The sequence below is a fragment of the Salvelinus alpinus genome, chromosome 1 (assembly GCF_045679555.1).
Source record: "Salvelinus alpinus chromosome 1, SLU_Salpinus.1, whole genome shotgun sequence".
NCBI lineage: Eukaryota > Metazoa > Chordata > Actinopteri > Salmoniformes > Salmonidae > Salvelinus > Salvelinus alpinus.
Window position 1 is genome coordinate 103,789,743 of NC_092086.1, and position 13,464 is coordinate 103,803,206.

The following is a 13,464-nucleotide window of genomic DNA, read 5'->3' on the forward strand; positions in this document are numbered from 1 at the left end:
GAGCAGTTGGAGGCCACAGAAGGAGTGTTGTATGGCATTGAAGCTCGTTTGGAGATTTGTTAACACAGTGTCCAAAGAAGTGCCAGAAGTATACAGAATGGTGTCGTCTGCGTAGAGATGGATCAAGGAATCACCAGCAGCAAGAGCAACACCATTGATGTATACAGAGAAAAGAGTCGGCCCGAGAATTGAACCCTGTGGCACCCCCATAGAGACTGCCAGAGGTCCGGACAACAGGCCCTCCGATTTGACACACTGAACACTATCTGAGTAGTTGGTGAACCAGGTGAAGCAGTCATTTGAGAAACCAAGGCTGCTGAGTCTGCCGATAAGAATGTGGTGATTGACAGAGTCGACAGCCTTGGCCAGGTCGATGAAGACGGCTGCACAGTACTGTCTTTTATCGATGGCGGTTATGATATCATTTAGTACCTTGAGCGTGGCTGAGGTGCACCCGTGACCAGCTCGGAAACCAGATTGCACAGCGCAGAAGGTACGGTGGGATTCGAAATGGTCAGTGATCTGGTTGTTAACTTGGCTTTCGAAGACTTTAGAAAGGCAGGGCAGGATGGATATAGGTCTGTAACAGTTTGGGTCTAGAGTGTCACCCCCTTTGAAGAGGGGGATGACCGCGGCAGCTTTCCAATCTTTAGGAATCTCGGACGGTATGAAAGAGAGGATGAACAGACTAGTAATAGGGGTTGCAACAATGGCGGCGGATAATTTTAGAAAGAAAGGGTCCAGATTGTCTAGCCCAGCTGATTTGTACGGGTCCAGGTTTTGCAGCTCTTTCAGAACATCTTCTATTAATACCACATGGTATGAATAAAGACTTGCTAAATTGCCAAAATTCAGCATTTTGACATGCCCCTTTGTGCACCCTCTGACTTCTAAGATTTTAACCCACATAACCAAATTTCACTGAGTTTTCACCATCATTGTAAAGCTAGTTATCTTGCTGCTTTGAGAAAGTCATTTCTGAATATTATTTATTTTATGTGATAAGTAATTCACATACGTTTGTCCCTCATTTTAAGGTCAACCCTGTTACGTGAACTGAACTCTCATTTTAATAAGGTTAAACTGTCCCTTTTTTCTAAAGAACATCTAATAGTCAAATCATAGAGTAAAAGCAGGTGAGCTGGTTCTACTCTTTTATGTCGTTTTCTGGTGTTATGTGATGGAAAACTGAGTGGGTCGGTAGAGAATAACATGTTAATCCTGTTACCCATAGATAGACTAGAATGTTTTTAACAAAAACATTTTTGGGGTGAAGCTTGCATTCAACTGCCGCACCGTGTTGCACACGTAAAGCTGCCATTCGGAGGTTGACGTTTATTGTCACGAGGCTTGTCCTGGAGGCAGAACTGAGCGAATTGGATAGGCCAGCTGCAAAGTCAAAATTGGGTACATTGTAAAAATGGATGAATATTATTTTTTTTTTTTTTACTTTTTTAGTCTTAATTTAAGGTTAGGGTGAGCAGTGGGGTTCATGTTGGGTGCCAGCTAGTGACCACTCTGCAGAGTTGCCAGATTCATAGTGAAAAACGCTATCTTCCTTCCATTCCCTGTCACAAGGGGATTTTTGTCCGATTTAAGATAAAATCTTAAATTCAACCATGTTACTTTATTTGCCACTCAATAGGCACTTAATATAGTATTTTTTTTTAAATTTAACCTCTTGAGATGGGAAAACTAGTTTTTTTAATGAAGTCGAAAATGTGTCTCTATGACAATGTTAAAATTAGTTGAAAACAAACATTTTATTTTACAAAGTTACATTTCTCAAAAGGCGCTGAATTGATGGAACTGTTTTTAAGTGTACCTGATCTCCGGCTCCGATGTCATCCTGATCCTTGCCTTCAAACACACATACTGATATCTCCTCTGCCTGGGGCTCTAGGGCCACCAGCACGTTACACGTCTTATAGTCAAACCCTGTAGAAAGACAGTTACAGTGCCTTCAGAAAGTATTCAAACCCCTTGACTTATTCCACATTGTTGTGTTACAGCCTGAAGTTGACTAAATGGTTTTTATCCTACCTCTCACACAGCTACACACAATACAAAGTGATAACATGTTTTTCGACATTTTTGCAAATGCATTGAAAATTAAAAACAGAAACATCTCATTTAGTGTCTTAAAAAATTATTCAGACCTCTTGAATTTTTCAAACTTTAAGTTACAGCCTTATTCTAAAATAGATTAAATAAAGTAAAAAAGGAGCACGTGATGCCGCGGAGCTGAGCAGACGTTGACAAACCGAGCTCTTCAAAGTTATTCTATTATTACATAAATAACAACGTTGAAACAATATTCTAACATCGGCTGATAAATTGTCAAGTACTTACCTTCCCAAAGAGCCATGGACCTCCGACCGAGAGGCAAGAAGGACGACCAAAATGTCGTTGATTCCCAAGATAACGATAACGCTACAGCTAGCAAGATTAGCATTAGCCCTCATAACTCAGACGACAGTTCCAGACTGTTACTCTCGGCAGCCTCGCAATGGCTACTCTCCTCCGGGAAATTCAGGATGGTAACAAAGGTCTTTCTATGAAAATTGACAAGAAATCGGCTGAACTCCATTCTTGCATTGACGACCTGAAATCCTCCATGAATGATCTCCTTTTGAGAACGACTGAGGCTGAGTTGTGCATTAGCACAGTTGAAGATACCATCGCTCGACATGACCAGGTTCTGATACAACTGCAGAAGGACATTGCCTACCTCAAAAACAAGGTAGACCAGATGGAGAACCAGAGCAGACGTAGTAATATCCGTGTGGTGGGATTGAAAGAGGACAGCGAGGGCCGTGACCCGGTCCGTTTCTTCACTTAATGGATCCCGGATGTCCTAGGCATAATCAACTTCACCAAGCCGCTGGAAATCGAACGCGCCCACAGAACATCAGTGCCGAAACCCCGGCCAGATGAGCCCCCACGGGCATCAGGTTCCTTCGTATCCAAGACAGAGAGAAGATACTGCAACTCGCAAGAGCCAAAGGGAACATCACCATCGATGGCAAGAGGGTCAGCCTTTTCCCGGATAGAGCGCGGATCTCGCCAGACGTCGCAAGCAGTTCAGACCTGCCGCCAAAGCACTGAAGGAGAACATCACCGGCTACCTCATCCACCCTGTGCGGATGAAGGTTCAGTACAAAGGCCGAAGCCATCTCTTCAACACACCGGGAGAAGTGTTCACCTTTCTCAAAGAACTGAACCACGTCTGAACCGGTCTCTCTGGGGGATAAGATGCAGTTTGTTTGTTTTCTCTTATCCGGACTGAACTGCTGATATCTTCTTGGAATTTGGATCCGTTTACCCCGCTATCCGGTCGCTATAAATGATTTGTACATTTTCAACTAACCGTTTTTTCCCCGGGGTGAGTTCTATTACATTTACAGGAGAGTATATTTTGGTTTAGTCAATATCCACTGGGCGAAGCAAGTAAGTGGGCTTAGGCCCACTGCTTTCCCCCCCATTTATGTTTCTCTTCCGAAAAGAGACTCAAGCAGCCCTTACCGTGGGCAGTATTAAATATTCAGCCATAAATGTCTATTCACAATGTTTGTTTTCAACTTAGAGAGCTCGCAGGTTTTAGTTTACGCCAAGGTTTAGCTAGTAAGAGCAAGATGGAAAGCGAACAGCAACGTCTCTCAACAAGTGTATTCATGTTTGATTGTTGGGATTGTTGTTTTAGTCTGACAATCGGGGTGGGCGGGGTTTTGTTTTTCTTTCTTTCTATGTTTATTGTTGTTTCCTTCCTAAAGAGACACATAGGTCACTTCTGTGTTCAAACCAAAGTTGAAACATTTCCTGACTATTTACATATGAGAGATTTCCATTCGGTTACATATTTGAAACCCAACATATGCTTAATCCACTAAAATATGTTACATTCAACGTAAAAGGTCTTAACAGCCCGATTAAAAGGAAAATAGTCTATACATACCTTAAGAAATTAAAGGCTGACATTGTGTTTTTACAAGAACACATCTTACAGCCAGTGAACACAAGAAATTGAAGAGGGAATGGGTAGGACAAGTTTTTGCGTCCTCTTTTAACTCCAAAGCAAGAGGAACTGCAATTTTGATAAGTAGACACATCCCCTTCTGCGTCAACAACACCATCTCAGATCCCTCGGGCAGGTTTGTTTTGGTGCAGAGGCATATGTCTTCAGAGTCTTGGACCCTATTGAATATTTATGCTCCTAACTTCGATGACCATATGTTTATTCAGAATGTCTTCCTTCAGGTTGCTCAAGCACCACCAGGATGGTTACTGGCTGGGGGAGATTGTAATTTTTGTTTAGATACAGTTCTTGATAGGTCCTCTGATAAACCCTCACTTCTTACCAAAGCCGGCAAGCTCACCATGTCATTCATGAAAGATCTCAATTTACTAGACATCTGGAGACAGTTGCACCCACAGGATAGGGACTACTCTTTTTATTCACACCCACACAAGACACACACACGCATAGATAACTTTTTACTATCGACCCAACTGTTTCATAGAGTGTTAGATATCGAGTATCTCCCCAGATTGCTTAGTGACCATTCTCCTCTGGTATTATCAATCTCCATTCCTACCAAGGTAAATGGAGCATATAGATGGAGACTAAATTCTACACTCCTAAAGCAACCTGAATTTTGTGCATTCATCAAAGAGCAGATCAATATTTTTTACTTTGACAAACAAACCCTCCGTTCCTGACAGTTTCATTCTTTGGGACACATTGAAAGCCAATCTGAGGGGACAGATCATTTCCTATACTAAAGGGCTGAAGAGAAAACACTGTGTGGAACTGAGTGCCCTTGAATCTGAAATCTCTGAGCTAGAGAAAACCTACCAAAGAGGCCCGACTAAAGATCTATACAGGCTTTTGGTAAATAAAAAACGGAAATATAATATTCTGAACACATATCAAGCTGAGAGGGCCATCACTAAATCAAAACAGTGTTATTACGAGTTTGGAGAGAATGCTCACAAAGTATTGGCATGGCAACTGAAAGCAGAGGAAAATAAGAGGACAATTAATGCTATAGAAACTCTTACTAATGAGATATCTTTCGACCCTACTGAAATTAATAATACTTTTAAGAAATACTATGAAGACCTCTACACTTCCCAATCAAGCGATGATCTATCAGAGATCGACTCCTTTCTCTCCTCTCTCAACCTCCCATGCCTGTCAGAGGAAGACAGAGAGCGCCTGAGTGAACACTTCTCAGTTCCTGAATTGTTGGAGGCCATTAAATCCTTACCTTCTAATAAATCTCCCGGGGAGGATGGCTTCCCTCCAGAGTTCTATAAAGAATTGATGGAGCTGTTGGTCCCCTACCTTATGGAGGTACTTAAAAAAGCTGGGGAAGACAACTCCTTTCCAGAGTCTTTCTCTCAAGCAGTGATTACTGTAATCCACAAGAAAGGGAAAAACCCGCTAAAGTGCACCTCCTATAGACCAATCTCTCTCCTTAACATAGATTGTAAACTGGTCACCAAGATGCTATCTAAGAGACTGGAGTCATGTCTTCCCCTGTTGGTCAACCCAGATCAGACTGGCTTCATAATTAATAGATTGTCCTCCAATAATCTCAGAAGGTTCTTTGATATAATTCACCTTGCTAACAAAAACAAAATACCTAGTTTCGCAGTCTCCCTCGACGCTGAAAAGGCCTTTGATAGGGTTGAATGGCCATACCTCTTTCGCGTCTTGGAAAGGTTTGGTTTAGGTACCGTGTTTGTAAATTTGATAAAATCACTCTACAAATCTCCTAAAGCTAGGATTGCAATCAACTTCCTCTTTCCCTCTCTATAGGGGGAACAGACAAGGTTGCCATCAAACCGTTGGCTGAGGCTATTAGAACGTGCCCTGACATACATGGCTTTGAGGTGGGCCCCCATACCCATAAGTTATCACTCTTTGTGGACGACCTTATCTTATTACTAACAAACCCAGAACACTCCCTCTCTCACTTGCAGATCCTACTACAGTGTTATAGTTCTTTCTCTGGATAGAATGTCAATTTTGATAAAAGCGAAATCTTACCATTGTCTTTGACCATCATACCATCAAGCACAAGTTTCCTTTTAGATGGTTGCCTATGGGCTTCACATATTTGGGCATAATGGTGGATGGTAATCTGAACAACCTCTATAAACTCAATCTGGCCAGTTTGCTGCAAAAGGTGGATGTAAACCTTTGTAAATGGATGGACTTGCCTCTCACTCTACTGTGTAGAATAAATGTAATTAAAATGAATGTCCTGCCCAGATTTCTATATCTGTTTCAATCTCTCCCTATCTCTGTTCCCGCAGCATTCTTTTCCTCTCTCGACAAGCTGACCAGAAGGTTTATCTGGCACGGCAAAACCCCTAGGGTTGGCCTGGATAAACTGACCTTTGATGACGGTCAAGGGGGATTAAACCTCCCCAATTTTAGAATGTGCTACTGGGCTGCACAGTCTAGGTTTCTGGCTCAGAGGTTTGACAAGGGTCCCTCTCCCTCATGCTTGAACATTGAAAAGCTTGAGGTAAATGATGACACTGGGGCAGAATTGTTTTACAAATGGGACAGAAAATCTATAAAAACCATCACAGACAACCCTTTAATCATACATTCTGTCCTGGCATGGTGCAAACTGCATGAGCTGTTCAGACAAGGGGGATTCCTTTCCCCTAAAACCCCTTTACAGAACAATAGATTGATCCCTATGTTTTTCCAGAATAGTAACTTTAGACCATGGTCTGATAAGGGTATCACTCTTCTGGAACATTGTTATGTAGTAAATGATAAATGACAAAGAATGGTAGTAAAAAGGCAAACTCAGCTCCATCATTAGTATATGATAAATGACAAAGAATGATAGTAAAAAGGCAAACTCAGCTCCATCATTCATTGAATCAGATGGCTCATTCATCACAAAACCAACTGATATTTCCAACTACTTTAATAATTTTTTTCATTGGAAAGATTAGCAAACTTAGGCGTAACATGCCAGCAACAAACGATGACACTACACATCCAGATAGATAGATATCTATCTATATGACCAAATTATGAAAGACAAGCATTGTAATTTTGCCTTCTATAAAGTGAGTCTGGAAGAGGTGAGAAAATTATTGGTGTCTATCAACAATGACAAGCCACTGGGGTCTGACAACTTGAATGGAAAATTACTGGGGATAATAGCGGACGATATTGCCATTCATACAGTATTTGACGTATTTTCAATTTAAGCCTTCTAGAATGTGTGTACCCCCAGGCTTGGAGGGAAGCAAAAGTCATTCCGCTACCCAAGAATAGTAAAGCCCCCTTTACTGGCTCAAATAGCTGACCAATCAGCCTGTTCCCAACCCTTAGTAAACTTTTGGAAAAAAATGTGTTTTAAAAAAGCTATTTTACAGTGAACAAATTGACAAACTTTCACCATGTTTATGGGGAAGGGCATTCAACAAGCACAGCACTGATGATTGGCTTAGAGAAATTGATGATAAAATTGTGGGGGCTGTTTTGTTCGACTTCAGTGCGGCTTCTGACATTATTGATCATAGTCTGCTGGAAAACCTTGTGTGTTATGGCTTTACACCCCCTGCTATATTGTGGATAAAGAGTTACCAGTCTAACAGAACACAGCGGGTGTCGTACCCACAGCAACGATTAAAACATTCCCAAACCAGAAACCGTGGATTGATGGCAGAATTCGCGTGAAACTGAAAGCGTGAACCACTGCTTTTAACCAGGGCAAGGTGACCGGAAACATGACCGAATACAAACAGTGTAGCTATTCCCTCCGCAAGGCAATCAAACAAGCTAAGTCCCAGTATAGATACAAAGTAGAGTCGCAATTCAACAGCTCAGACACAAGAGGTATGTGGCAGGGTCTACAGTCAATCACGGATTACAAAAAGAAAACCAGCCCCGTCGTGGACCAGGATGTCTTGCTCCCAGACAGACTAAATAACTTTTTTGCTCGCTTTGAGGACAATACAGTGCCACTGACACGGCCCGCTACCAAAACCTGCGGGCTCTCCTTCACTGCAGCCGAGGTGAGTAAAACATTTAAACGTGTTAACCCTCGCAAGGCTGCAGGCCCAGACGGCATTCCCACCTGCATCCTCAGAGCATGCGCAGACCAGCTGGCTGGTGTGTTTAAGGACATATTCAATCAATCCTTATCCCAGACTGCTGTTCCCACATGCTTCAAGAGGGCCACCATTGTTCCTGTTCCCAAGAAAGCTAAGGTAACTGAGCTAAACGACTACCGCCCCGTAGCACTCACTTCCGTCATCATGAAGTGCTTTGAGAGACTAGTCAAGGACCATATCACCTCCACCCTACCTGACACCCTAGACCCACTCCAATTTGCTTACCGACCCAATAGGTCCACAGACGACGCAATCGCAACCACACTGCCCTAACCCATCTGGACAAGAGGAATACCTATGTGAGAATGCTGTTCATCGACTACAGCTCAGCATTTAACACCATAGTACCCTCCAAACTCGTCATCAAGCTCGAGACCCTGGGTCTCGACCCCGCCCTGTGCAACTGGGTCCTGGACTTCCTGACGGGCCGCCCCCAAGTGGTGAGGGTAGGTAACAACATCTCCACCCCGCTGATCCTCAACACTGGGGCCCCACAAGGGTGCGTTCTGAGCCCTCTCCTGTACTCCCTGTTCACCCACGACTGCGTGGCCATGCACGCCTCCAACTCAATCATCAAGTTTGCGGACGACACTACAGTGGTAGGCTTGATTACCAACAACGACGAGACGGCCTACAGGGAGGAGGTGAGGGCCCTCGGAGTGTGGTGTCAGGAAAATAACCTCACACTCAACGTCAACAAAACAAAGGAGATGATTGTGGACTTCAGGAAACAGCAGAGGGAGCACCCCCCTATCCACATCGACGGGACAGTAGTGGAGAAGGTGGAAAGTTTTAAGTTCCTCGGTGTACACATCACGGACAAACTGAATTGGTCCACCCACACAGACAGCGTTGTGAAGAAGGCGCAGCAGCGCCTCTTCAACCTCAGGAGGCTGAAGAAATTTGGCTTGTCACCAAAAGCACTCACAAACTTCTACAGATGCACAATCGAGAGCATCCTGTCGGGCTGTATCACCGCCTGGTACGGCAACTGCTCCGCCCACAACCGTAAGGCTCTCCAGAGGGTAGTGAGGTCTGCACAACGCATCACCGGGGGCAAACTACCTGCCCTCCAGGACACCTACACCACCCGATGTCACAGGAAGGCCATAAAGATCATCAAGGACAACAACCACCCGAGCCACTGCCTGTTCACCCCGCTATCATCCAGAAGGCGAGGTCAGTACAGGTGCATCAAAGCGGGGACCGAGAGACTGAAAAACAGCTTCTATCTCAAGGCCATCAGACTGTTAAACAGCCACCACTAACATTTAGTGGCCGCTGCCAACATACTGACTCAACTCCAGCCATTTTAATAATGGGAATTGATGGAAATTATGTAAAAATGTATCACTAGCCACTTTAAACAATGCCACTTAATATAATGTTTACATATCCTACATTACTCATCTCATATGTATATGTATATACTGTACTCTATATCATCTACTGCATCTTGCCATCTTTATGTAATACATGTATCACTAGCCACTTGAAACTATGCCACTTTATGTTTACATACCCTACATTACTCATCTCATATGTATAGACTGTACACTATACCATCTACTGCATCTTGCCTATGCCGTTCTGTACCATCACTCATTCATATATCTTTATGTACATATTCTTTATCCCTTTACACTTGTGTGTATAAGGTAGTAGTTGTGGAATTGTTAGGTTAGATTACTTGTTGGTTATTACTGCATTGTCGGAACTAGAAGCACAAGCATTTCGCTACACTCGCATTAACATCTGCTAACCATGTGTATGTGACAAATACATTTGATTTGATTTGGGTGTTCTTTAATGGAAGCCTTTCCAAACATAATCCAGGTAGAATCAGAAATTCCCCAGGGCAGCTGTCTAGGCCCCTTACTTTTTTCAATCTTTACTAATGACATGCCACTGGCTTTCAGTAAACTACTGTTCAGTTGTGTGGTCAGGTGCCACAAAAAATGACTTATGAAAGTTGCAATTGGCTCAGAACAGGGCAGTACGGCTGGCCCTTAAATGTACACAGAGAGCAAATATTAATAATATGCATGTCAATCTCTCCTGGCTCAAAGTGGAGGAGAGATTGACTTCATCACTACTTGTTTTTATGAGAGGTATTGACATGTTGAATGCACCGAGCTGTCTGTTTAAACTGCTGGCGCACAGCTCGGACACCCATGCATACCCCACAAGACATGTCACAAGAGGTCTCTTCAGTCACCAAGTCCAGAACCGACTATGGGAGGCGCACAGTACTACATAGATCCATGACTACATGGAACTCCATTTCACATCAAGTCACTGATGCAAGCAGTAAAATTTGATTTAAAATATAAAAATACACCTTATGGACAGTGGTGGAAACAGTACCCAACTGTCATACTTGAGTAAAAGTAAAGATACCTTAATAGAAAATGACTCAAGTAAAAGTCACCCAATAAAATTCTACTTGAGTAAAAGTCTTAAAGTATTTGGTTTCAAATATACTTAAGTATCAAAAGTAAAAGTATGAATCATTTCAAATTCCTTATATTAAGCAAACCAGATGGCACCATTTTCTTGTTTTTTAAATTTACGGACAGCCACGGGCACACTCCATTCACATTCACTCCATTCACACTCAACATTCAGACATCATTTACAAACCAATCATGTGTGTTTAGTGAGTCTGCCAGATCAGAGACAGTAGGGATGACCAGGGATGTTCTCTTGATAAGTACGTGAATTGGACTATTTTCCTGTCCTGCTAAGCCTTCAAAATGTAACGAGTACTTTTGGGTGTCAAGGAAAATGTATGGAGTAAAAAGTACAATATTTTCTTCAGGAATGTAGTTAAGTAAAAGTAGTCAAACATAAATAGTAAAGTACAGATAACCCAAAAAACGACTTAAGTAGTACTTTTACACCACTGCTTATAGAACAACGTGGACTGTGAAGCAACACAAACATAGGCACATACACATGCATACGCATACAAATGCATACGCACACACGATAACATGGATTTAGTACTGTAGATATGTGGTAGTGGTGGAGTAGGGGCCTGAGGAAACACAGTGTTTTGTGAAATCTGTGAATGTATTGTTATGTTTTTAAAATTGCATCAGTTTTTTCCTGTCACAGCCATTAAAATCTAACTGCATTAAAGTCACCATTGGCCTCATGGTGAAATCCCTGAGCGGTTTCCTTTCTCTCCGGCAACTGAGTTAGGAACTATGCCTGTATCTTTGTAGTGAGTAGGTGTATTGATACACCATCCAAAGTGTAATTACAAACTTCACCATGCTCAAAAGGATATTTAATGTCTGCTTTTTGTATTGTCAGTCATCTACCAATAGGTGCCCTACTTTGCAAGGCATTGAAAAACCTCCCTAGTCTTTGTGGTTGAATCTGTGTTTGAAATTCACTGCTCGACTGAGGGACCTTACAGATAATTGTATGAGTGGGGTACAGAGATGAGGTAGTCACTGAAAAATCATGTTAAACCCTATTATTGCACACACAGTGAGTCCATGCAACTTATTCTGTGACTTGTTAAGCAAATTGTTACTCCTGAACTAATTACGGCTTGCCATAACAAAGGGGTTAATACTTTGACTCGACATTTCAGCTTTTCATTTTTTATGAATTTGTTAAATTATTAAATCATAATTCCACTTTGTCATTATGAGGTATTATGTGTAGGCCAGTGACACTTGTTTTTAATTTAATCAATTTAAATTCAGGTTGTAACATTTTTTTTGTTGTTGAAAAAGTCAAGGGGTGCGTGTACATTCTGAAGACACTGTATACAGTTACACATCATAGTAATAACCTGTAGAAACAGACAGGCAAGCTTATATTTTCACATACAAAGGAGTCATGGCAAACTTGCAGCGACTTGTGAACTTCTGGCAAACAATCCTGGGAAATTGTGCAAAATTGCTGTAAACTCCTTATGAATATGCTAATGTTACTTTTTTAGTTACTTTGTGTTTAACGTTGAAATGCCATATCTACATAAACCAATTCATATATAACTTTGAACTATCTTGCTTCTCACCAAAAACTAAACTAAACATACAAAATGTACTAAACATTCAATGTCATAACAGAACAAAATAAATCCAATACAACTTAAAATCATCAGCATGCTAATGAAGAAAAGAGCAAAGACTGAATATTTCCCAAATAAATTGTTTATTTAATTCTCATGTAGCAACAACTTTTACATGAGAAAAATGTGAACACTATGAGGATGTTGACCTGGGGAAACTACAGAATTTACATGAGCCAAGTGATAACTGAGCAATTAGCCATTAACCAATTGAAGTTTAAAAGAGATGTGAATGTGAATTAAAACTAAAAATCTAACTTGGTTCAGAACAATTGCCTTTTTGAGTGAACTTCGTAGATGGCGGCCCTGTGGAAGTCCGTCGTCCAAAGATTTTTTAATACATGCACTGAAACAATCAGAAAACACAAAACAAAAAACAACATTATGGTTATTGAAAGCATTTTCTATTTTGGCATCTTAAAAAGGTACTCAGTGGCTAATGGTCGGGTTTTGGCTTTGGAAAAATGGGGTCATCTGTTACAAAGTTACCTTGATGTTGCTATGCTTCTCACTGCTTTGATGTTGCTATGCTTCTCACTGAAACTGGCATTATACAGTTGAAAACGGAAGTTTACATACACCTTAGCCAAATACATTTAAACTCAGTTTTTCACAATTCCTGACATTTAATCCTAGTAAAAATTCCCTGTCTTAGGTCAGTTAGGATCACCACTTTATTTTAAGAATGTGAAATGTCAGAATAATAGTAGAGAGAATTGATTTAATTCAGCTTTTATTTCTTTCATCACATTCCCTGTCGGTCAGAAGTTTACATACACTCAATTAGTATTTGGTAGCAATGCCTTTAAATTGTTTAACTTGGGTCAAACGCTCCAGGTAGCCTTCCACAAGCTTCCCACAATAAGTTGGGTGAATTTTGGCCCATTCCTCCTGACAGAGCTGGTGTAACTGAGTCAGGTTTGTAGGCCTCCTTGCTCACACACGCTTTATCAGTTCTGCCCACAAATTATCTATAGGATTGGGGTCAGGGCTTTGTGATGGCCACTGAAATACATCGACTTTGTTGTCCTTAAGCCATTTTGCCACAACTTTGGAAGTATGCTTGGGGTCATTGTCCATTTGGAAGACCCATTTACGACCAAGCTTTAACTTCCTGACTGATGTCTTGAGATGTTGCTTCAATATATCCACAATTTCCCTTCCTCATGGTGCCATCTATTTTGTGAAGTGCACCAGTCCCTCCTGCAGCAAAGCCA

General features: G+C 41.6%; 1 protein-coding gene and 1 long non-coding RNA gene across 2 annotated transcripts in view; both read right to left on the reverse strand.

Moving 5' to 3' along the window:
- The window catches only part of mat2al (methionine adenosyltransferase II, alpha-like), a 49,797-nt gene that overhangs the window by 5,716 nt on the left and 30,617 nt on the right, over positions 1-13,464 (reverse strand). Inside the window, exon 4 of the mRNA XM_071368799.1 lies at positions 1,826-1,938. Coding sequence (XP_071224900.1) covers positions 1,826-1,938 — 113 coding nt within the window. The remainder of the gene's footprint in view (positions 1-1,825; positions 1,939-13,464) is intronic.
- LOC139555239 (uncharacterized) overlaps positions 12,312-13,464 on the reverse strand; it is a 29,457-nt gene continuing 28,304 nt past the window's right edge. The window contains exon 7 of the long non-coding RNA XR_011670968.1: positions 12,312-12,593. This is a non-coding gene — a long non-coding RNA (uncharacterized lncRNA). The remainder of the gene's footprint in view (positions 12,594-13,464) is intronic.